The 26,211-nt window shown below is 40.7% G+C and overlaps 1 protein-coding gene across 1 annotated transcript in view; it reads left to right on the top strand.

The window, feature by feature from the left end:
• susd6 (sushi domain containing 6) overlaps window positions 1-26,211 on the top strand; it is a 35,269-nt gene that overhangs the window by 2,478 nt on the left and 6,580 nt on the right. The window contains exon 2 of the mRNA XM_059356324.1: window positions 3,725-3,904. Within this exon, the coding sequence (XP_059212307.1) occupies window positions 3,766-3,904 (139 nt within the window). The 5' untranslated portion in view covers window positions 3,725-3,765. The remainder of the gene's footprint in view (window positions 1-3,724; window positions 3,905-26,211) is intronic.

Raw genomic sequence — 26,211 nt, 5'->3', positions numbered from 1 at the left:
CCGCAGGCCCAGGCGGGCTCTACCAGCAGCAGTAGCATTGGGGCCTATCGGGTGGAAATCTCCTCCCGGCTGTTTCTTTGGCACACTGAGTGCTCTCTGTTCCCGGACACATGCCTGCGCTGCTGCTCTCCTTGGCTCCCTTTGCATTCCAGGAGCCTCGGGCAGCTGAAAAACTGCAGTAGCAGCCTGCTGGCTGGCTGGTTGTCTCACTGGTGTCTGAAGTGGAGAGTTGCATAGTTTTTTCCCCCCAAGTGGAGGACTAAACAGACAAAGTATACATACTGGAAAAGCATCCAATTTCTTAATGAAATGGGCTGAAACATGGCCAACACAACTGACATATAGGATTGCTATTTTTAGCAATGTCATTTAGGCCTGCAACTAACCATTATTCATATTATTGATTATCTTTTCAAGTAAGTAATATCCTTAATTTGCTTATTTGTTGGACCAACGGGTAAAAATCCAAAGATATTCCATTTACAATTGTATAAAACAGAGAAAGAAGCGAACCCACTCTCCCGTCCTGTTCTTTGAATGAAACAAGGAAGTTGTCTTTTCTCTGAAGCCAAGTGTTTGCCTTTCTTGCAACATCTACGTGTTTAAGCTGACGTGTTTCATGTCATTACATGCTTTTATTTCTTAATCAAATCTGTTTAGTCACTCTAGATGACTTTTTGCTTTCTGTTTGTATTTGTATTCCTTTTAGTAGCCTTTCTGCTGGTGCTTAAAGCTTGATAAGATATATAATTCTACAACCCTTTAACAATGGCACCAATGTAACTGTGAGTAGTCATACTGCAATGATGGCTTGAATGTCAGCCATTTAGAATGACTTTGCAGTGATCTTGATAGCTATTTAAACACAAACTGTTTGACTGTACATTCAGCAATGGCATTACAGGCACAAAATTTTGATTTTGGGTAAGCGGGTGTTACCTGACTACACGCAGCTGCTGGCAGGAAGCATGTGTTTACATGGGTTGACACAAAATTTTGCTCCAGGAAACACAAACTAAAACTCTTGAAGTTTAAAATAGCAGCACATTTTTTTAATGTGATCTCTCAAGCTCAACATCTTTTGCAGTGTCTGACAGGAAACCCACACAGTTGCAAATTATAAAATTGACATCCAAACTTGAAGTATTTTGTGCTTTGCTGTCAAACTGCCTGCTGTGTTATTAATCAATTAAATGCATGAACATACAGTCAGTGTGTTAAAAGATCTGCAAAAATTTCCTTCCAGGCTCCAAGCTATCTTGTTCCAGCTAATTGGAAGGCTATATTTTGTGGGATACCTTAGCACAGAGTTAATGACTTTGTCCTTTCTCAGACGCTCTTGTGTGAAAGCAATTAAGCTAATTCTGCTTAAGTTTTCACTTTGCAAACATACTGGCCGGTCAATACTCTGCCCTCAGCTCTTTCCGGAGGTCAGCCCTGCATTATAAATGCCATCCCAAGTGGTTATTTACATCCCAACAAGTGCCTTTGATCAAAACACGTGTTGTTTGTTTTTTCCTTGCCTGTCCTTTTGTTTGTCCTTGATATTTCTAAGACGTTCATCTGGCAAGGACATTTTCTAAGTAAGCATATGGGTTCTCTCTGTAACCCAGGCCTTAGCAGCAGTGCTCTGATCCCAAAATGGACAAATTAGAACGTGTCTATAGTTCAAATTTCCGGCACAGGTCCCCTGCATGTATTTTTGACTGTCTGCCCTTTGGCTCAATGCAGTCCCCAAACTGTCCTGCCAAATCCTGCTAACGTCACTCTCTCCCACTGGCATGTGCCACATGCAGGTATGCCTCTCCATCCTACTCTTGGGGGGCATGAGAAAGGTGGCAGGCCCTGCTGTGTGTGTGTGTGTGTGTGTGTGTGTGTGTGTGTGTGTGTGTGTGTGGTGTGTGTGTGGTGTGTGTGTGGTGTGTGTGTGGTGTGTGTGTGTGTGTGTGTGTGTGTGTGTGTGTTTGTGTGTGTGTTAGAAAATGTCTGCCAATTTAAATCTTTGGTGACCTAGTGCAGGACACTCAAATATGAAAGGCAGTAACAAAAAAACAACCATGAATGTTCACGTGTGTTTAACTAATTTCTTCCCCTATCACTGTAGCTCCTGGTCATCTGTGGCAGTGCCAGTGGCCACGCAGCAGATCTGCAATCAAATTCGCGGCTCTCTAAGTGCAGCCATGCCATTACTGTAGCCATTAGCTCAGCAGCCTTGTGTAACTGTAATGGGCCCTCTGCCCTCTCTTGAGGATATGCTGCCTGCCAGCAAGCTAGTTCCCCCACAAATCGCAACTACAGCTACTTCATCCCAATCTCTCTGTAGCAACATAACCAAGACTATGTGCACCTGCATCTCATTTATGTAATGACAGTGTACATCTCGTCCTATCCTCCCAATCAACCAGCAAATGCTTTTAGGAAGTTATTTAAGTTGGATATATTTGTAAAGGGAGGATGGGGGCGTTGCTGTCTGTGTTTTTCCTCCCACTGATTTAAACTCATTTTGTTTGCACCCTGCTTATTTCTGCTGTTCTTTGAATGCAACGTTTGATTTATCATTTACATTTTCAATTTCTTTGTAGACATTTACACATTTAGTAGATGCAAACTTAGACAAACAACATTTTGCCAGCAATAAGTGGTGCAAGAAACAAAACAGAAGCTTATCAGGCTGAAATTGTTGGCTGATATTGTCTGTAAAAGAGACTTTACATCTACCATCAGCTTCTATAGTATGAGCAGCGAAAGAATACAGCATATATTTCATGAAGTAGCACCTGATGAAGTTATCTTTACATAAATTATCCATCAAACTCTATTGCTTCTAACAATGTGCAGCATATGGCAGAGTCGCATCACAGCTGAGCAGACGGTGGTATGGCATCTGTTTATCATTCAACTGTGAAGTACTGCACCCTCTTTAGCACAACTCTTTAATAACTTAATTTGAGGAATCCATGCTACAAAAGTTATAGCATCTATAATTGCATAAACAGACTGAATAAATAATATGCTAACAAATATAACAAAAAGTTTTTGCTTAAACAGCTTGGAGTCATGAACTTATTGAAAATTTAAGGATAACTATGGAAAAATGCAGCTTCTTGGGCAAGCTCCTCTCCTGACCATAAGGATTTTTTATTTTTTTTTGCAAAAGTTGCAGTTGTAATCACTGTTTTGCTTTGCGCTGACTCTCTCTCATACACTTTTAGCCTCTCTCCCTGTAATGCTCCTACCTCATCAGCAGCAGGGATCTGTTTCCCTGTTACATCATCTACAGCAGAGTGTAATGGCTGCTTTATTTAGTTAGATCTTGTGGCAGAGCCAAAAGTGGGGATCGAAGGGAGATCAGAGGAACTCTCCTGCTGCGGCTGCCACTGGTGTTTTCTTTTTTTAAAAAGGGCGCTGGAAATTGCCGTCTGTCTGCATGGTGGGTGGTTTAAATAGCAGGATGCTGTTTAGGGAAGTAAAGTATGAGCAGAGGAAATACACGTAGTGCCGTTGTTATTATCAGTAAACCAACTGCTACTTGATGACATTCAGAGAAGGCCTTTTCTCTGTCCCTCTCTCTCTTTCCCTTACAGTCTTTACGGCTCTCTCACTCTATTCCCTCCTGTCTCTCTGTGTTGCTTTTGGTTACATAATCCTCACTGAATGTTGATAGTAATCCGCGTCCTCCCTCCCCCTCCCTCTCTATCCCTTCCTCTCGATGTGGCCTGGACAGGTTAAGCCATAGAGGACTCTCGCTGGTCGCCAGAGGAAAAGATGTGCGATGGAATGGTAGCGTTTCAGACGAGAGCCCTGTCCTCCTCTTCTTCCTCCACCTCCTCCTCTTTAGCCCACAGGCTGGCTGCCTCCGCGCTTCTCCTCCTCTTCACCCTGCTCCCTCATGGTCACGCATCAGGTAAGACACAAACACACACACACAGTTTTTTTTCCCTCCGTCTCCGCTCCCACATGATGCACATCGACTAAACCGCCATCTTTGCCCATCTCTTGTGAATTGATTGAGGTTATTTTCCCCCCGTCTTGCAGGTCAGTTAGATTAAATTGGCTTCCTTTACCCTTGGGTCGGTCAGGTTGCTCTGCCTCTGAGCGGCAGCTGAGAGCCCAATCCCACCCACTCTGTGAATCCATTCACTGCTCTAATGAGTCACAACAGTTTTCCTCCGCTATTGAGTGAAACAGAGAGATGATGTTGTCTGCGGTCACATTGCTGTCATAAGGTTTTAATCAGCCATGACATTTAGTGTCCTCTGAGAGCTTTTAGTGCAGCTAGCGAGCTTTGGTTACTGCCCCGCAACCTTCAGATCAGGTTTTGATCTCAGATTATTATCTTTGACTGTGAGATGTCAGGTTTTCAAATGGATTCGATTGTTATCTAGTGACGGGAAATTTGGTCCACGCTTGTAAGTTCAAGGGATAGATCCGATTTATTGACGTGGGATTGTATAATGTACTTCGTACTCAGTGTTTTAGATCATAGTTGGCCAACCCCCGGATGGAGAAGCTGGCAGCAGGACAGACAAGGAAGCTAAGCAATGTAATTCTGAGGATGGGAGCAGCAGCTGAAAAAAAATCAATATATCAGTTTATGGGAATGGTATATGTAGAACATTTTCGTTGCTTTACCTTGCTGTCAGACAGTCGTGTCTGTGCCTTATATGCAGGAAGAACTGAAGGCAATCCTATGCCCTTTTCAAAACCACCAGACTCCATTGACACAAACAGTCATTTTACCTAGCAGAACATGGGAGTTGCTGGACTGCTGCTGCTTTGATTGTTTAGTTTATTTGTGTTATTGTGTGACTTTAGTGAAATGGAACTTACACTTTAAAACACCAAAATCAGAGAACAACACAAACAAACTAACCAATTGACCAGCAACTCTCATGTTCTGTGAGGTAAAATTACTGTTTTTGTCAATGTAATCAGATGGCTTTGATGAGAGTATAGATAACCGCTTCATTTCCCTCCGTGTAAACTTAAACAGAGCTGTCTGATGGCAAGGCAAGCAGTGAAATTATTGTAAATATTGCGTCAGTTGAACTGATATTGATTTTTTTTTTAGGTGGCTAAAATATGTTTTGCCGCAATCCCCGTCCACAGCAATACATTGCTTAGTTTCCATGCCTGTCCTCCTGCCTGCTTCTCCAAACTGGGGGCATGCTGACGGCAATACACTCTAGGTAATACACTGACTATAGATAAGTAGATCATACAACCCCACTTCAATAAATCCAGAATATCCCTTTTAAAGAACACATAGGTGACAGGTATTTATCAGCCACCACAGGCCTGTGTCCTTTTTATTTCTTCTAAAGGAATACAATGTTAATGGCATGTACTCACTGAACCCCGACTTGTGCCAGCTTTCCTTTCACTTTAGCCGACCAATGTTCCAGTCCCCCTCCCCCCCGCACAAACACACACATGCCGACCCACACACGCGCACACACTCTCCCCTCACATAGCCAGCTTGTGAAATGTGCCAGATGTCCTTGCCACAGCGAGGAGGCAGACAGTTTATGTGTGAATAAGTAAATGTATGTGAGAGGTGGTTTAAGGCTTTGGGATGTTTTTAAAGCTTTAATTGATTAACTTTCTTAAACGCCTTTAAATAAATGAATGTGTGTGAGAAGCAGCAACAGAAGGAATAGAGGGAGAGCGAGATGGGCGGATGGGCAGAGGGAGGGCACTGCTGATCCCAAGTGTATCTCTCTCTCTCCATGTCTTATGTAATACACATGATTCATGTGGAGCCCAGAGGGGCTGGTATCACGCTCACGTTCTGCATCCAACACACTCACACACACATACACTGCCTACCAATACCAAGGAGATGTGTCCTCAAATCCCCAGCCCACGTGCTCTGTGTACTGTATCTGTGTGTGCATGTGTTTTTTCTGTGTGTGCTCCACATACTCTGGCTTTTGTTATGGATGTTGTACATATGACATAAAATATAATCCTGTGGCTCAAGAACAATACACAGAACGTGCTTTGACCATGTTCGTGACAGTTGGTGCATTTTGTAGAGACAAATGTGCACCTAAGAATTTCTTTACAGGACCCATGATGCACCTGTGCCTTTAAGACAGCCAGTCAACTGAAGGAAAAGGACAGATAGTTCTCGAGACTCCACCACTAGGACTATTTTCAACTGGCTTGTGTAAAGACGATTCATGAACTCAGTGATCTGAATCTTTTCCAGCCCAAAAGAATCCACAAGGAAAGCACACCCATCAAACCTATGTTTAGTCTCTTTTGTTTTCATATTGACTGTGGTATTATATAGTACTGGAGGGATGAGTTCTAAAACACTGAAACAAGTTACTATTTTTGCACTTTCAGCTTCCTCATCTCAAGGGTCAATGGGTTTATTTGAATTGGTTAGTTGCCCTGAGTAAAGTCAGCTTTTAAAAAAGGCGGTTGCTAACAAGTGACTTAATGAGACTTAAGAGGTTGTCAGAGACATTAAAAATCAACATCATCTTGGTGGTGGTGATGTTGAAGTCATACTACCCTGATGTAGTTTGCTCATAGCCTCACTTTGTACTCCTGGTAGAATAAAAGTGCTGGTCATTTCTAAGTATTAACTTGCTGAACAAAATGTGTGAGTGACCTGAACTCTTGCTTGCCAGAGATTATTTTCTCCAGTAATCCAAAATAAGATTGGCTTTCCTTTTTCAAGGGAACCAGGGCTAGGCTAACTTCCAGGTTGACATACAAAAATATGTAACCACCCCAGCAGTCTATATTATGAAGTAATTGAGCTAACTTTAAAAACATGTAATGGAAAATTCTCAACAATACAAAGGTTATTTTTAGGTGCTGTCATAGATATGCAGCATAATTACTTCCTTAAAGTGCACAAGGAGTTATGCATGCTGACTCACAGTTCAAGAGTTCTGACTCTTCAAAATGCTTCTTAGCTCTTGATATTTGCCCTTGCATATATAAGATAAAAAATTTAGGCAAACTTTATTGAAAGAAACCTCTTCCCTAACATATGTTTGAGGGTTGAGTGCAGAATATCAGATCTCTGATGAAGGCCTTTTTCAATTCAGACGCTGTAGTATGAACTTAAATATTTAATCACACACCACAAGCTACTTATATTAAGGAATTAAATATTTAGAGTCCTTGCTTCTTGATAACAGTATTATAACAACTTTTTTTTTTCTGATCCCAGTTCTTTTTTAATTCTGTAGACAAAAGGCACAGCCAAGAAATGTGAAGATAAATCAGAATGGCATAAATGGGCTGTATGTAAACATAAAAAGACATAACAGCAACTTCAACACTAAAACAACCAAGACACAGCTGTTTACACCATGGAAGTCTGAAATTAAATCTATAATTAGAAATATTACCATAAAGGTGAATCACTCATTTTAAAGCTTTAAAGTCATGATGTTATTAGTTCTTCTGTTTACTGGCCTCCCTCCTCTCTCTCCTGCTCAGCATACATAATTCACATAGGTAATCCCTTGACGTGTTCCAGGGATGGAGATTGCTCTGGAAATTTTCATGAATATGAAATGTCATCACTGCTGACAGGCTTATTCCAGACTCATACAAATAGCAGTGTGCAGTATGAATAGAAATGGATACTAAGAAATATACTGTACCGCATTTGCATACTAGAGTCAAAGCTCTAAACACCAGAGACAGCACGGAGCAGCATCTGACTTCTAGTTTTGGTCTGTGGAGATTTATGTGTCACTTTTGGTCTTTTAAGTCGATATTACTCTTTCAGGATATTTGACCTTTAGGTGATGTGAAATAAGATGGAGAGACAGGATGATAGACAGTAACAGTTGAGTTACTCTTTGCTCCCATTTTTGGTTTCTTTAACAATGAAAGGAAAAGACTTTGTGTTCACTGTAGAAAGGCCAGGACAACAATTTCTTGTACCTGTTAATACGCTCTGTTAGGAAGTAGTCACAAAGCCTTTTGGGGCCGAGGTATTTTTAGATCCAATCACAGTCCAAGTCTTTTTTTATCTGTTGTTCAGCTGTTCATTGTAAACAAGATTACCAGCGGGGTATCTGCTGAGCAAATGTAAATGGCCGGCTCAAATTTGTGTTTCTCATTACTGTGTATGATTACATTTGTGATAATGATCCAGGACATTTTTCCAAAAGTAGCAACATGCCGAACAAAACATCCTCTTGCATTCAAGTAGGGTGCCAGCAAACAAATGCAGCAACAAAGCAGCACTCTTGAGTTTTGTGTATGCACTAGATAAAATGGCATCAGTCTGGAGGATTTTTCAGGGCACAGTGCAAATATCGCTTGTTTCATGTCTTTTCTGAGTCTATCTGACATCCCACTAATGTTGGCAGCATAGAGCTTAGCTCCTAATATGGTGTCAATTTCTTACAGTGCGCCTTTGTGGTTTGTTTCTGAGGAAGTGGACCTAGACAGTGAGTCAGTACTGACAGATTAAAGATGGGAACTCAGAGCACCAAAGGGTCTATTCACATGGATCTCATGCCGTGTTTTCTACTTTAACAGTGTTATATGTCAGGAGGCAAAAAGACTCAGAACGTCCTTGTGGGTCCACTTAAATAGATAAACGATGCCCTCTGAAAACCCATTGTCTTCTGAAGTTGAGTTAAAGCTGTACAGGAAAGTGCCAGCGAGGACCAGAAGTCTCCCACAAACAAGCCTGCTGTGTGCTCTGTGTGCTGGTGACGTTTATGTATGTTCATGTGTGAGAACGGGAAATGGCTTTCCCCCAGCCTGGAAGAAAAGTGGAGTCATAGGGTAAAGTCAAGAGCAGAGGGGAGGAGAGCAAGAGAAGGAGCAGAGAGCCGCCTTTCTAATTTCCTCTGGGATTTGTGTTTGTTTTTTGACAATCGATTGTTGTCCATTCTTGGCTTGGGTTGAATACATTTTTCTCCACATGACGAAGGCCTATTGTACAGACAGATCACTTTGTTTTGGCAGGTCTTGCATCACGTTGAAGGACCAACCCAAGGATATGAGGATGTTTTCTTGAAAGTCGAGCTCAAGGAAAAAAGACTCGACAACTCCCTTTTTCTTTTTAATAACAGAGTAGACTCCAGTGGCTAGCATCGCGTCATTGCTCTGACCACAGAGGAAAATATCTGAATGAGCCATGCCCTACTTCAGGCGTCTTCAAACAGCTGTAGTCTTTGAAACTTGTTGCTTTCTGTTGCCAAACAAAATGGTGTGTGTTTGTGTGTACAGAAAAGCCACAGTGTTTTAGTCTGCCTGCACACTGTTGGTTTCCAGCCCTCGCAGAAAGTTTGCTAGATCGACTGGGTATATAAACAGTGCAGCCCGAGGGGGGGAAACAATGGGACCTGTGCAATTAACTGTTCAGAATAGTCCCCTGAAGTCCTGTTAGCAAGGCGGTCTACAGGCAGGCAGGAGTAAAGCAATACGCTGGCTACTGGCTCCTTTCTGAAATTTGAGAACAAAGAGGGCTTTTAGGGGGGTGTTGGAAGCCACAGGCCAAACCACAGCAAGCTGCAGCTCCACTAGATCACCAGTCTGCAATTAGGACTGCTAACGCTGTGTGTGTGTGTGTGTGTGTGTGTGTGTGTGTTGTGTGTTGTGTGTGTGTGTGTGTGTGTGTGTGTGTGTGTGTGTGTGTGTGTGTGTGTGTGTGTGTGTGTGACTGAGTATATTGAGCATGGCACAGCTACTTTTCTATGATGTCTCTGTTCCCTCTCAGTCTCTTTCTCTATAAGGCTCCAGCCATTAGCCAGGTGAGACCGGAGCCCATTAGCGGCAGTCTGGTCGAATCCATCAGCCTTTCTCTTTCATTACCTGTGTGTTTATCACTTGAGCCATCACTCTCTGCTCTCACCCTTTGCCATTTAACGGCTCTCCCACCCAATCAAGCCCTTAAGGGAAACTTTAAACGCCTCACCAGACAAAGAAATACTCCATGGAAACAGATACTGTGACGAGGACAGGCGTCGCAAGACCTTTTCATTCACTTTAAACAGTCGAGCAGAAAGTTCCATTCCTTGGCGAAGATCTCAGACGGCTATCTTTAGCGTTCACAGCACAGCACTGTCACCTTCTAACACCAGGCTTCAGGGATTTATGGACACCAGAAATTTAGTAGATGGCAATGAACTCTGGTAGTCATTCAGAATTGATGTCCCAATATCAACTGTATCAATAAAATGTAGTACAGTGACAAACTCTGTGCTGTACAAGTCACATAGTATTCTTGTCAAAATTAGAATCACATCTCCTTAACAGTCCTAAACATATTATTGGCCAGTTAGATATCAATTAGTTGCTGCCATTACTGTCGTCCTGTTTGGTTCTTCCTGACCGCCAGAGTTGATTGTCATCCAAGTTTTTGATAACATCTCTTGATGACAGGCAGGATTTCATAGAACCTGAGTTAAATCCGTAAATGCTGTCACTCACCTTTTTTTCCTCAGAGAAAAATCAGTTCTCGTAACATCCCTACTAGTTTTAGCATGAGATGTGATTTATATTTTTTGACTACTTTTAATTAGAGTTTGGGGTGTCTGTGTTTCACCTTCTTCTCCTGGTCCAGATATTTCTGGTTGCAGTTTTGTGTGTGCAGTGTGCTGACCACCATCTTGTTATTTCTCCAAGTATGACAGGAGCTGTAAAGTAAAGGTTAATGAATGTAGAAGCAGGAAGTGGTGGCACAGGCAGCGCCAGGCGCGCCAACGATCCACTCTGATAACATAGAAAAAAAGTTCAGATATACAGAGCTTTTATAACCAGGCTATTACTGGTTATTTGTCTTGCTAATGCAGTGAATGTAATGTTGAAACTCGTGCAGTTATTAATAAAAACACCATGTTGCTTTGCATTGTTCAAAGCTTTGTTTTTGTGCCTCTCTAAAGAACTTGAGGATTATTTTGAAGGGACATTAAGGCTCAGGAGAGTCGAGGCAGTTTGTAAATTGTTTTCCAGTGAAATGTGTGTGGTTGTCTGAAGCAGCAGGCAGTTATAATGATTTCCAAAGGGCCTCATCTGAGGGACCAGCCTGCTGAGTAGAGGACATCTCTGACTAATGAGCTGCTAAATATATCCCCCAGCCTCTCCTGTCTTCTGTTGCTTTTGCTTCTGTTCTTTCATTCGGTCTCTTATTCATTCTTTTCCTCTAGTTTTTCTTTGCTTTCATTCTCTGTTTTTGACCATCTTTGTACTTTTTATGTTTTGTATTTTTTTAGATTTGAATTGTCAAGCTGTCTCCTGAAAATCGTGCCAAAGTATATATTCATGTAATTCTCTCTTTTTTTTTTTACTTAAAAAAAAAACAAACTCTGTTCTGTTTCCCATTTCTTCATCTGTCCTGTCTTTTCTCCCTTCTCTTTGATGTGTGTTTTTCAGGCCCACTGAAACCGTGTGGGCTGATTTTTTGTTGCACCGTTAGTCAACAGCAGCATCCTGTTCAAACAAGTTCATCAGCTTACACATAAGGCAACAAGCATCCTACACACATGCTGAATTTGCCAATGGTTGAGACATCCACGCTGTGTCAGACTGTGAGCAACCAAGTCGTGACGCGGGTACAGCATGAATGGTTTTCAATCCAACAGTACAGACGGGCAAATGGTGATATATTGATGACAAGTTGAAGGCTTTCGGTTTATTCATCTAACCAGTTTTCTGTGGCTTTTACCATTTTCCGTTAATATAACTGGGACAGTTTTAAACTGTAAACTGAAGCACAGAAAATATCCAAATCTTACTTAAAGACCAAGGACAAAGCAGTTGTTCCCTAACCTTGGTGGCAAATAAAGATGCACTTACTGTAGCTGCTTCACAATAAAGGTTTTTAAGTGGTAGGTTTCTATGCTTTTAATGTGAAGCAGCAGCAGCAGTAAATGTTTGGTTTGCATTAACATCTTAAAACAGCAATTACAACTCCAAGCCACACATTCTGCAGCTACTAAAGTACTGGCAGCTGCATATAACAAGACTTGTACTTTTTGTGTTAAAAAAAAGTGCTTTCTTTTTTTGGCCGCCTGCATGACCATCAGGTTTGCACAGTGGGAGAGGTAATTGACACGTTTGTCGCCGGTCAGCGTGGTAATCTCCTGCTGCGAATGCACATAAAAGAACAGAGTGGAAATACATATGAACATGCCTCAACATGCCACAGCTTTAGCAAGATGGGAAATGGGGCAATAGTGTAGTGAATCACGCACAAGCCCTTAATCTGTTGACTCAGCTTTTAGCTTTAGTCCAACCTTAGCTTTGTCAGAAGCTCCCATCAGAGCTTCTTCTAGTTTACTTGCTAAATAACTTATCCAAGATGCATATAGGGTACTCAAACACAGTCAGTCTCAGGCTGCAAAATAAAATACACCACTTTATCTGACAGACTTGCAGAGCTGAGGGGAAGGGCTGGGCTATATACATGTGCTATCCTGCTGCATTTGTGTTGCTTGTTGTCTCGGGTGGAGGTGGTGTACAGCTGTTTCTCTTTAACTGACTGCATTTCAGCAGAAATGGCTTCATCAATGCTGTCTTAGGCCGTTTCCGCTTCAATAGATGTTTAATAGAGATTGTAAATACGAGGGACACTCCACACCCCATAGTTGATTTCAGAACATAGAGTTTCAGAACAGCATCCCTGGAGCTGTACAGATTAAATTTCTTCTTTAAAGACACCTCAGTACTGTGCATAGTTGCTGACTTGCAGGCCTGAGTCTGGTTCCTCACCTAAAGCATGGCCTCCCTAGTTTCTGCACAACTGTTTTGACACAGCCAGAATTTAGATATTGCTGTGAATAATACATGCCTTGATTTCATTTCTACTAGCAGGATGTCCTAATTAACATTCAATATTTCCTGTCTACCACTCTCATTAGTTCCTGTTTTTTTGTTTTGTTCTGTCTACTCTCATCCTTTAAACTGTAACCAGTCCATTAGATGTAGTGTTGAGATGCTTCGTGGCCAGTTGGCTTAGCTCCACTCTAATGCCCTCTGTCCTTATTACATCATCTGTAAACAGCTCTCTGTAACAAGCAGCCGCCAAATGGCGAAGGTCTTTGTCCGAGCTACACTGGAATCCATTTGGATAATTGTGTCAGGATTTATGAGAAGCGTGCATGTATGTCTTATCTGTATTTATTTGCATATGTATTTGTATAGGTCTGTAGATGTAGAGATTAATCTCTGGATGTATATTCAATGGACATCACAAGCTATCAGAGTCCAAAGACATCATTAAATTGTTGGCTTGGTCTGACCCACAGCCAAAATAATCAATTAATAATGAGAAATTGAGGAAGCTTTGTACTTGTAAAGCTGCAGTCTGCAAATATTTGGTGTTTTTAATTGATCAATAACAATTCTAAATACTGTTAACAATTCTAAATATGATATGATACATTTTTGTTGATTTGCTAATGGTTTCAGCACTATAAGTAACTGCTTTTTTGTGACATGTCATATTTAACAGCTTGTGTTTACATGTGTAGGCTAACACAATTATTATTAACCATAGACGTCAGTTAGGATTGAGTCACAAATTTGATTATTTTACATGACTTCTCACATTTGTAAATAGCTTGTGACGTATTTGTTGACTCAACGCTTGACGACTTATCAGTTGAAATATTTATATCAATATGGGCAAGTTAACATCTATATTGTCTATTGTTTATTGTGCTATTCTTCCTTTCACACTTTGCTCACACAGCGACAAGTAACTGAGGAGTGTAGGTGATGTTACAGTGCTCGTGTATGCTGGCAGCAGGCCCATTCAGGCTTTGGATGATGATGATGATAATGGATTTTCTTATCTCTTTCCGTCCACAAACTGTTTGCTGTGTTTGAGGTCTACTCGGGGAAGTAAACAGTACTTTGTATCTTCATCATGATGATAAACAGTAGTTTGCTGTTCACTGTCTCCATGAAATTCCAGTTATCTAGTATTTTATTTAATTTGTCCACCAGAAATTTTCCTTATTTTATTGAAAAAATGTTAGGTTTCACAAGACTTGAAGCTTTATCCAACTTGTCTTGACGTGGCTTGCTTGGCTTTTACTCGAGGCTAATGGATACTTTCCCAGGAGCTTGATATTTTTTCTTCTGAATGTTTAGCTGTCTCTGCCAAATACAGGTAGAGGCTGTTGCCAAACCATTGCTTCTCTTTTCAGTGTAACTGACGTAGAGAGTGGGGATGTCCTGATCAACTTGTTTTTCCTCTGATCCAGATCCAAGTCTTTTTAATATTGAGCATTTGACACGCTTGCTAATGCACACTGATGTGTGAATTAAAACGGCGGTTGCTATTTTGTACACCGAACTGTTAATATCCTCACAATGGTGTTTATTAGGAACAGCTATACCTAGAGCAAACAAAGAATCAGAAATGGATCAGGCTTTAAGGCATGTAGCCGATACAATCTATTAAATAATGTCTGGATTGTTCCCGGGGCAACTTTGCTATCAACAGTGTAAGCACACTTGCAGTATCTGCAACCAACTTTTGACAAGTAAGCCCTTTGATTAGCTTTCCCTGATGATTAGATCAGTAGCAGTTTCAGGTTTAAGGTCTGAAGTACCCACACAGCCATGTCATGTAGTGAATTGTCAGTTATTTATGTCGGTAGCTAACTAGCTCACAGTTTCAGCTGTTTATCCGTTACTTTAAAGTAACTATTTGAACTATTTTTGTGTTACTTTAGGCTAACCGTATCAACTGTTTAACCTTCAACCTAAGCCAACTGTTTCAACCATTTAACTATTACTTTAAGCTAACAATTTGAACTGTTTACTCAGTACATTAAGATGACTATTTCAGCCATCCATTACTGTTAACTGTTTCAGCCATTTACCCATTACTTTTAGCTAAGCACTTGAACTGTTTAGTCATTACTTTTGGCTATCTGTTTAAACTTCCCTGTCTCCTGCTCACCAGGTTTCACACACTCTTACATAACTGCAGGATGTAGTGTCTATGGGTTACAGCTGACCTAATATGTGGATATATTGTTTTAATGTTTGAAAATGTATTTATTTTTCTTTAATTAGTTGAACTATATTATGTTATTAAACAACAGAAGTACCCCTGATTGGGACTCACTGCTCTAGTGTATTTTGAGCTGACAGAAATCTGCAGTAGCCTGTACTTTCTACTAAACACACGGTATGTTGGCATGTAAGAACCTACTGCTAACAACAAACGGCATACCAGTTCTGCATGTGTTAAGGGGTTATACACTTGCTGCCATTTGTTGACCCTCTCGGTGACTTGCTAGAGCAGTTGCTTTATCAAAGTTCAGCTGGACTGTGTTAGAGTGATGATGGCTGTAACAGTGACTGCATTGTTGAGTCATTGGAGATCTAATTCAAAGCGTGTGACACAGTCTCAGTTTTAAATATCGTTTTACCCTGCCTTTTTTGTTTCTTAGAGGAATAAATCACCACAATCATTTGTCCTAAATCCTGTTATAAGACTACCTGCTCTCTGCAATATGACTGCACCATTTAAAGTTGCTTTCCTCTCCTAGCTGTGTTGTCTGTTGCACAGTATGTGCTGTGCTGCTGTAGTGAATCTGTTCACCAAACAACCCAAGCATGCAGGTAAAGATAGGTTTGTGAGAAAAGAAACACCTGCTTTAGACTTAGCTTTGTCTCAGTTCAGTTTTTCAACATTTCCATACCATTACAGTTCTCAGCAGACTTAAACTGCCCTCCTTTCACTGGTACTACCAACATATCAGCCTGCCAGCCCTGGTAAGCAGGGTTGGGATTATCTCCCTGACTTTCACCTTCAACAAATGTCCCAAGCTCAGCACTCATACCTCTGCTGGCTGGCAGGCCCGGCTGCTGAAATATGATCAGCCTCACAGTTGCATTGACAGTTTTTTGGGGGGTGTGGGGGTTGTGTGTGTGTCTGAACACATGCACGTGCATATAGGAGGGGTCCCACACACTCTTTTGTTTTCCTCTGAAAGCTGAGAAGAAGGAATGTCTGCCTCCCAGCTGTCCTCAGCAGTGAGGGTGATAGAAGAGAGAAGGGGGAGCTCACTGTTCGCCTCCGCTAACATCCTCCCATCTGTTCCCCGAGGGCAGAGTGTGCGCCTATGTGTGTGTATGCTTGTATCTTTAGGGTTAGAAAGAGGGTCACACAATGGTGATACCCCCCTTGCCCTCACCCATTTTGGCCTCTCATGCATAATTAACCCTTCAAATGCAAAGTTGTCTGTTGTCCCATTCGGAGGCACGCTGCTTAAATCTGTCACTGTGCCCCATCCCTCAGCGAGCGGGGACAATGGGGTGTAATGGCAGCACACGTGGCTTGCTAAATGCATTGCGACAGCAGGGGAGGAATGGGTGGGGAGAGGGAGGATGTTTCTGTCTGTTTGGAGACTTCCCTCACCCTGGGTGTATGCAGCGTGTGTGTATTTGTTTCTGTGTGTTGCAGCTGCAGGAAGAGATGTGACGGTAAAGTTCTCTGGAAACGCTCTCTTGGATGCCGGCAGCTGTTTGACTTGTTTTCTGGCAAACTTGCTGTTTACTGTGGAAGTGACACTGTTGACTTTGGGACTGACGTACAGTACAGACATTGCTTGGACTTTTTTAGGAGTGTGTGGTGAAGATACGAGTGCCCACCACTGACACTCATACCCCTAATCACACACAACACAGATAGGATGTCAGTGAGCAACACAAACCCGCTGTTTACAAAGTCGCCTTGGGACACAACCTACACTTGCATAGCGAGTAAACTGTCCGCCTGTATCTATGTGTACTCAGGCTTTTGTATAAATGTGCCGGCACCTCCCTCACACTCTTCATCCTCCTCCGCCTCCCCCCCCTCCTCCTCAGTTCGGTCCCTCCACCTTCCCCCAGAGGCCCTGGAGATGGAACAACAGCGCTATTTGAAAAAGTGCATTTCATGCTTTGAGGTTTCAGCTTTGTTCTGCATTCTTTCTGCCCTACAGTAATACAAGTCCACCTTTATATGCTGTGCTTTTTTTCCACATTTTCTTTCCCACAACCTTTACCCCCGTTCAACAAAATCTGCTTCAGTTTTCTCTTTGAGTCAGTTCCCAACTGTTATGAGAGGAAAGAATATGAAAGCAGAAATGAGTCGGACTGTGAATGTGTGTGTCAGTGTTATAGCATGAGGACATCGCACTCGCTCACTGTAGAATATGACACTGGTAGTAGCGCTCGCCCAGACATTAAGTGTCCAATGTTACAGACCCCATGTTAACCATCTGGGTCAGCGTACAGAGTTGTGTCACTTCATACTGTGTGAAGTGTCTCTCACTCAGAGCTTATCTGTAATGTTTGTGTGTGTGTCAAAGAACGAAAGTGAGTGCAGGAAGCTTACACTAATACATATCATATGGTGCGGTTGCACTATGACTCGCCTGATCATTTCTAGTGTATAATTTAATTTTCACTGGAATTAAAAGGAATGCATGATATATGAAGATTGAAGTTTAACTTTCTAATTTATACTAATCTTCTATTGGACTATACAATGATCTAGTAAATTGGAATTTTAAGACACTGATGTCAGTTTGTAATATTCACAATTTAACTGACACACTGTTAAAAAAAGAATAACTAATTAAGGACTTGTGCTGATTTTCTCACTACATGATCATTTTAATTTGATCACTTTGTGTTTGGGACTTTTTATCGTTACCTCGAGGTTTTGGAAACTGTGAAGGCAAATCTTCAAGATTTTTCTGACATTTGATTAAATGCTTAATCAAACAAGTAATTAAATCAATGAATGGGGCACTTGGAGAACTGCAGCTGTCCATGTGAATTTTCCCAGTTGGGAACTCATTTTTCAGATTATTCCTACACCACATGAATACACCACAAATGCCCTTTCGTGCAATGTTAATGAAAGTGAAAAATAATTTGTGTACTGTGTACCCTCCTTGACGGAGGTAATGAAATTACCATCCTAAAATTGATTTAAAAGCATTTTTTTCTACCTGTAATACACATGCACTCAGTTGCCACTTTATTTGAGAGGGGTTGATTCGACTCTATGATTATTCTGTAGTTTGTGGTGCTGTTAAACTGTATTGCTTCACACTGATATTTATATTATTTTGTCTATCACATTCATACCAACTATGTGCTTTACTTTATGTTCTAGAGCCTGTGGAGATGTCTTCAAATGTCTTGTAATGTCTGCCCAACAGTCAAAAACACTTCAATAAAATGTAAAAGTATTGTATTATACCAGAGTCTTGATCCAGGGAATCTTTTCTGTTTTGGTTTGAACAATTCCCTTATGGATATGAAAACCATTGTAGATTAATTCACTACTGTAATTCCTTCGTTGCTTGCCATTCCCCTCTCTTCATCTCCCCATTTCCTTTCCCCAAAAATGGCAAAAAATTATCTCGAGTCCTTCCTATTCTTTTCAACACCACACTACTCCACTCTGCTGCACTGTATTGCACTCTAATAACAACAGCTTGACTAAAAATCCAGTGGATTAGCAGAAGAGACAGGGGAACGTGGCAGAAAAACAAAAAACACCCTCAGCCGAAAAAATGACAGCAACATCATCAAAAACAACAGAGGGCTTGGCCAGAGGCCAACAGAGGAACACAAACATATTTACCAGGCCAAAGAGAGCATCATCATCCTCTTGGTCTTTAGCTTAATCCAACACACAACCCCCATTTAGCATACATTCACACAGATAAATTCCCCTGCTTCTTGACACACACACACACACACACTGGAAAACACACCCTCTTTTATGGCCTATTGTTCTATCGAGCAGCAAAACAGCTGGCTGCAGAAGTCATCAGAATCTGATCTGCTTTAGAGTGCTCCCGGCTTGTAAAAGAGGATAATTAGAATTTTAATTTGCCTGAGCAAAGAGGGCTAAAACCCTTGTCTTACCCCCTCCCACCCTCCAACCGTGTTTTCCTCAATCCACCCCCCTTGCAGCTCTTAGCGGGCGAGTGCCATCGCTAACAGATGGGGAAAGGGAGATATTCACAGCCAGGCAGGCACTTCGGAGCAAGGCAGGGGATTTTAACGCCCCCCATAGCCTGTGTCTCCTTCAGCAGCCTTAAGGCGCTGGATGTTGGGATTAGCAATCGGCCTCGTGGGCACTCTGTCCTGGCCCAGTCCTCCCACTACATCAAGTGTTTCTCCAACCTTTTTTAGCATTAAGCTCTTTGATCAGCTTACAGTTGTGTGCCCAGAAGATTTCTAATAGTTTAACCTTTTTATATGTCCACTTTATTTAACTCAATATGGCAAAGGCCAAAGCTTAAGCACCGATCAAGTCTTCAGTGGATACTGAAAGCAAACATGGGATCATCTCTGACACATCTTTAAACACATATGTACTTGACGCCTAACTTGAATGGAAGGAGACTCTGTCCTTTAATTTTCTCGACAATTGTTTGACAATGACCTAGCGATATGGCCAATATCCTAGCTATATAAAGAGAATTTCATATCTCAATAACAATATAAATATTGGTTAATAAATAAAAATAATCTACATATAATATCCACAAGGTGAAACTGCTTTTTGTATTCTCCATACTCTAGCTCGGTATGGATCAGAAAGTAAATCGTCGTCCAGATGATTGAAATATTGCCACAACATAGGTCATCCACTGGTCTTTCCACATTACTCACAATGTAATAAAAATAATAATAAAATAGATATTTTTAGATTGTTTTGAGGATAAATATATCATCATGTCACCCACTCCTACTTCACACTTCTTGAAGTCACGCTCTTGAGATCTAAAAGAAACATTTATTAGTAGTATGTTATTTACACACTGTGTAGTGTAATCAGAGGGGACCTCTTTTAACCGTCACACCACATTATTGCATGCTGGGTACAGCTTGCTTTTCGTTGCTCGCTACAGTTCATTTAAAAACAGAAGACAATTGGGGCTAACTGAGGGTGCACAGTACAACATGACACACCTTTGAAACAGTTGCAGTTTGGCTAGGTTTAGACACAAAAACGCCCTGGTTTAGTTTTGGAAAAGATCACACTTGGGGTTAAATGGCATGTTATGTGGCCTGAAAGACTGCAGATAGACCCTTCTCGATAAGAAAATGAGAGGGCAGAGAGACTGGAGTTGTTATATTGTAGTTAACTCAAACATTTCAAGCATAGCGTTGTCCCAAATAGCTAGATGTTAGCAAATGAAGTGTATTCTCTAGCATAGCAAGGTGACACACCTATATCACGGAAGGTGTGCTGCTCAGGACTCATGAACCACAGTGTTGAGTGTGACGTCAGCCAATCAATCTGCCCGTTCCAACATGTTTTGAAAAGGTCCTGCAATAGTTTCTGTAATTTTTTAATTAATGCAAGTATGTTTTTCTGACTCTCCTTTCCCACTAGCTTTCACAAGGCACTTGTGACTTTGTTTTAGGCATTATTGTTTTCGACATCTCTCGAAAACCTGTTCTCTTGAGCAAACTCTTAACATCAGACCAGTGGGAGAACAGCTTGTGTTTAACTGTGACTCATTCCCTTCCTCATAAGCACAAAACATGGCGTGCTGAAATCCACTCTGGCATTGCTTAGTGCTTCAATCAGTTTTTTTCCCTGTGTGTTTTTTCAAAGCCAATATTCAATCTGGGCTGAGAGGGCGATGGAAAAGGGAGAGACAGCAAGGTTATTAATCTTACCCGCTCTACCATCTCTGGAAACTGAACGAGCATTCATTCTTTCCTTTAACAGAGTCTCTCAGTTTGTACTAACCCAACCCACAGTGTGGTATGTACTGTAGCTGACGGCTGCCTCCTCTTCCATTGTTGTTGTACAGAGTCTCTCCCTCGCACACAGAACTATTGGTCGACCTGCCGCGACATGTCTCTTTTTGGCTTGTAATTGCTCAGGGCCACAGTGCTCCGTGATGCTGACGTTTTCCTGCGCTCTCTTCCTCTCTGCCTCCCCCCTCTGTCTTCTGTCTGTGTATCTGATGATGACTACCGTTCCCTGTCACAATTTTTTTTATTGCCTTTTTTGTTTCTCGATTACTATCTATTTTCTAACCTCACCTTTCTATCTCTTGGTAATTTGCAAAAGTAGTGTCGTTTTTTTTTTTGACGTTTAATATATTTATATATTTGTCACACATTCCTGTTCTTAGGTTGGCTCTGACTTCTTTTGACAAGTACAATCCCATGGGACAGTGATTTTAAGTCAAATTCTTCACTGCTCCAAGTTTAAGAACCACTTTTTTTGACATTTCTTTATCTTTCCATATTTTGTCTTCATTTCCTTTTTTTAAGCTGACATAGGTATGAGTTCTATTCTCAGGGGAAGTACTGTGCAAGAGAAGTCTGCATGCATTTATGCATTTCTAGTCTATATTCGGGTCCTGTGTAGTAAGTTGCTACTAATAAGCAAAATACAGTGTAGGGCTGCAACTAACTGTTATTTTCATCATCACATAATCTGTAGATTAAATTATTGGTATGGGTTCATTGTTTTATCTATAGAATTGTAAAGAAATGCCCATTATAACTTCCCAGCATCCAAGGTGATGTATTTAAATGATTTGTTTTGTCCAACCATCAGCCCAAAACTAAAAAAACATTCTATTTGACTTCCTCTTTCTTGTTCTGGTCATGCTATTTGGTTCAACTTAATGCCCAAGAATAGAGTTGGACTTAAGAGGTGACGTCCAGGACCGGATTGTTAACTACTTAGTAGCCACTGTACCTAATTTGGCTAAGCTAATAAAAAGCTAAATCATCGTCAAAGGGTATCCAATGGGTTCCAAGATTGTATTTGGACCAGTGCTTTCTGTCTCTTTTGCTCCCCACATGGACTGTTTACCTTCTGACAACTAAAGTCCTCTCATGGTTAGTCAATACTACTCGGACTGCAAACGGAAACCAGAACGCTTTCGATACCAGACTATGGTCCTGTTGCATATGAATGCAGCATCTATTTATAAACAGTAGCAAAAAATCATAATGGTACATTGTGTTCTTCCACATAATATAATAAAGTGCCTCCCTAGGTACTTCTTAATGCCATAGAACCACTAATACTTGTGTAAGTGCAGTAGATGCAAATGACATTTGAAAAACTCAGATGCTGGAACTGTTTGGATTGTACAGGCAGCACAAGAGCCTGGTTGATTGTGCTTCTGGAAAGACCACAAGTTTTACAATTTTACTGGCTTCATGGTTCGTATAAACTGAGCTGACTTCAATGACCTCTGTGACCGGGTCTCTCTGTAATTAGGCCTCACACTGAAAAGCTACAAGAAAACTCTTGTTCCATTCTGTATTTATGTTTTGATGAGGATCTTTTTGAGTTTAAGAAACATTATGGGCCATGTTCTTCCTTCTGGAAATAAGTCTCATTCCCTCCTCAGCTTTATCAAGCAATTTACATATCACATCACCAAAGACTTTCTTGGAAAAAAGCCTTTGTTATAGACATTTTTAGGTATTTGCAAGTCAGAATGTTTTAAATACAAACACATATATGGTATTTAAATATTCCTACTGTATACCTTTTCATATGAAAAGTACTTTGTATGCACATTCCTTCATTTCTGCAGCAATCCTGCAAAAAAGAAAACAACAAAGTCAGATAATGAATGCCGTTAACACTCATCAGTCTTCTGCAGTTGTATTGACTGCCTCCAGTGCACCACAAAAGATCATAACAGTGGCTGTTGGCTGTTGGCTATTGTCCTAAACTGCCCCCTAAGGCCTTTTTTGTCCCCTGCTGCCTCCCATCCTGGGGTCATCAATTCATCACCTTTACCACCTCCATTAACACCATCTCCTCCTCAGAGAGCCTTTAGTTGCCCTGAAGCGGCTCAGTGAACAACTGCTCGAGTCACGGTGTCAAATGGCATCTTCAAGTGTGGGTGTGCAGATAGTGTTTCTGCATGGTTGTGTCTTAGTGAGAAAGATTAATACTGCTTTAACACACAAACCATGCATATGTTGTACCATATTAAAGACGCATTCAGCTTCTGTTTGAGACATTAAACCAGACTGTTTGTCTTGGCTGTAATCAATGTCAATACAGCACCCTGTTCTGCAAATATGGCTCCCTATATATCACAGCTAAACCACTCAATTGCACAGTACAATTATGTGTTTGCAGGACTGTTGCATTATAATTTTAATCAAATGTGTTGCTGTTATTTGGTTTTTCAGATAGGAGATTTAATATTTGTTTTTTTTAAAGGATCAAGTGCTATAAATATGCAACTATTTACATTCTTATATCTGTGTAAACAACCTGCAGTTCAGTCAAAGTTTCACTGATTTTTTTGTCATGTGAGTATAGGTTAGTTATGGCTCTCAGTTGTGCTGAGAATCGCAGAATGTAATGTAATGTATTTTTTACAGGATCTGGTTCGTGCTAAGGGTTTATTTTCGGTGACATGTAGAATAAAGTGATTTGGATAAATTATGAATATTTTATGTTAAGATTTTCACTTCTTTCTGACATTTTATAGACCAAGCAATGAATCAATTAATCAGGAAGATGATCAGTAGAATATTTTAATAATGAAAATAATACTTAGCTGTATCCCTATAATAAAGAATCTTGTGATGGAGAAAGATAGTTAAAGAAAGTCTTAAGTATCTTCAGTGATAGTTGTTTCATGACTTTAGTTCCATTGTATACCTGGGATAAGCAAGTGTTAGCACTTCTAGAGCACACACACACACCAAATCTGTCAATCCATCTGAATTCAATAACACACCCTTTGGTATCACACGACTTAGTCCTGGGAGTGTCTTTGTTTGTGGGTGTGAAATGTGTGAGTCGGAGTGTGTGTTTGTGTGTATGGGTGAGTAGGCGCTCGCACATTTGAGTGTTTGCTTTTAATCTTGTGCTGCCAGCTTAGAGCGACGTTTCTTCCCGGAGATTAGAGGATGTTAGAGGCACTGCTGTGGAAATAGTCTCTCTTTCAATCTCTAAGCACACACCGAGGCAAGACAAAGTGGCTGTTTGCGATGTTGGTGTGTTTGTTTATGTCAAGCAAGCGATAAGACCCTGCAATAGACCATGGCTAATATGATTTTATAAATACTCAGACCAAGGATTAAATAATGAGCCATATGGCCATTACTGTTGATGGTGTTATTAATGTTCTTTTATTGTGGGGGTGTTTTAAATGTACTTATGTCTGGGCCTTGTTAATGAGAAAATTCACTGCACATATAATTCCATTTAATAACTCAAATGGATCAGATGCACAGATAAAACACTGGGAATCTTTCAATTATTATGACAGACTTAATTTATATATATATATAAAGACCCAGATGGCTTTTATAAAACATTTCCACTGAAACCAGGCCCAACGCCTTGCATTACCACTTCACAGATTATCCAGATCAGTGGCAATAAAATTGGTTTGTCTGTTGTCAGTGCTGGTAGAAATACTCTCATGCTTTACTTAAGTAAAAGTAGAAATACTATAGTTCCCCAATACTCTATTTTAAGTAAAAGTATTGCATTAAAATGTTATGATATGTGTTGTATTTTCAGCAAAATATTCTAAAACTAGTAACTATAGTGTCAAATACATGTAGAGGAGTAAAAGTACAGTACAGTCGTGGAATTTAACTAAATACATTTACTTAAGAACTGTACTGAATTACCACTTTGACATACTTTTACTTACTAAAAAAGACATGGCAATTTCCATGTTATTGTACTTCACACTCCTATTCCATTACATTTCAGATGGAAACTGAGATGTAATTTACTCCACTACATTTATTTCACACTATTTTCACACTTGTAGTTACACTTGTTACATTGAGAAAAAAAATGCTTACATGATACGATATGATGCAGTACTGTACTACTATCAACCTACCTGCCTATCTACATGTGTACAGTACACAACATCTATGGTAAAGTTGCATACAAATTATGTTAAGAAATTGCTGCACAATCAATCTAAAAATTATCTTCCATTTATTCATTAGTGACATTTATAGAATAATTTACAGTAATATTCTATGAAAAGAGTCACCTAAGTACAATATTTTTTATTGAAATAAAGAATGTGGGTATACTTCTTCCACCACTGTCCTCTGAAATGTAGTTGAGTACAAAGTAGCACAAAATGGAAATACGCAAATACAGTACTTGAGTAAATGTACTTTGTTACTTTCCACCACCGTCTGTTGGCCGTTCTTGAAAAATCAGTAATACTGAAACTAAAGTCAGCCTCCTGCTGTCGTGTCTCCGTTTACACAGGTGTTGCACTGTTATGTCAGACCTGCTGGATTTAGATGCTCTGCTCTCGCCAGATTGCAGCTCAAAATGTGTGTGTATATTAACCATGAGCGTGTGTGTGTGGACAGTGTTTGGAGCTCCTGAGAGTGCAGCACACATTCAGATATTTTCCTCTCACACTGCAGTGACACGCACACTCAGACACAAGGAGCTGGCGTGACACTGTAACATCATAGATGGAGCGTGGGAAGGTGGATCAAAGCACAATTAACTTTAGGTCTTCTGCCTCATCCTGTAGTTATTGGCCGGCTTAGAGCTTCAAGTCTGTCATTAGAGCAGAGTAAATGAGCCCAGCTGAAGATCCTGTCTCACCGCCGGACAGATAGACCAAATGCCTGTGATGAAGACGGTTTAATGAGCGGGAGATAATCAAGAGAAATTGGATCTATATGAAGCTCCTTGTGACATTTTTATCCTCAGTGGGCACTTCAGGTATTCTCTGTAGTGCACAGCATGTGCAGTGTCCACCTCACTTGTCATATTGATACAGTGCTTTCCCCCTCGCCTGTGTAAAATGCAGCCTAGTTTCAAGTAACAATCCCTCTGAGTTTTAATTATCAGCCCAACCTGTCAACTTGACAGAGTTTCCCTTTGAAAAGTTGTTTGACCCAGTGGCAGCTGCCTGCAGAGGAGACCAGCAGACAGTTTATGTCAGCGTAATGATAACACAGCACAATATTGCAGCTGCACCACATTAATGTAACACTAAAATTATCTCTATTAGACTGTGATGGAGCCAGCCATAACAAGCACCATTAATGATCCTAAATACTTGAATATTTGACACAGCATTGGGACATTATTCGTCAAAGAACTGGGCCACATGTGAGACAAATCCTTCTTGTTCCCCCAGCGGGGCTGTAATACATTAAGATCCTGCATAAATTGAAAATTAAGATATTCTTCTGTCTACAGGCAGTTTACTTACATGCTTCATAATTACCTTG

The sequence above is a fragment of the Centropristis striata genome, chromosome 18 (genome assembly GCF_030273125.1).
Source record: "Centropristis striata isolate RG_2023a ecotype Rhode Island chromosome 18, C.striata_1.0, whole genome shotgun sequence".
Taxonomy (NCBI): Eukaryota; Metazoa; Chordata; class Actinopteri; order Perciformes; family Serranidae; genus Centropristis; species Centropristis striata.
Note: the sequence above shows the minus strand (reverse complement) of the source record. Positions and strands in the feature narration are given on the sequence as shown.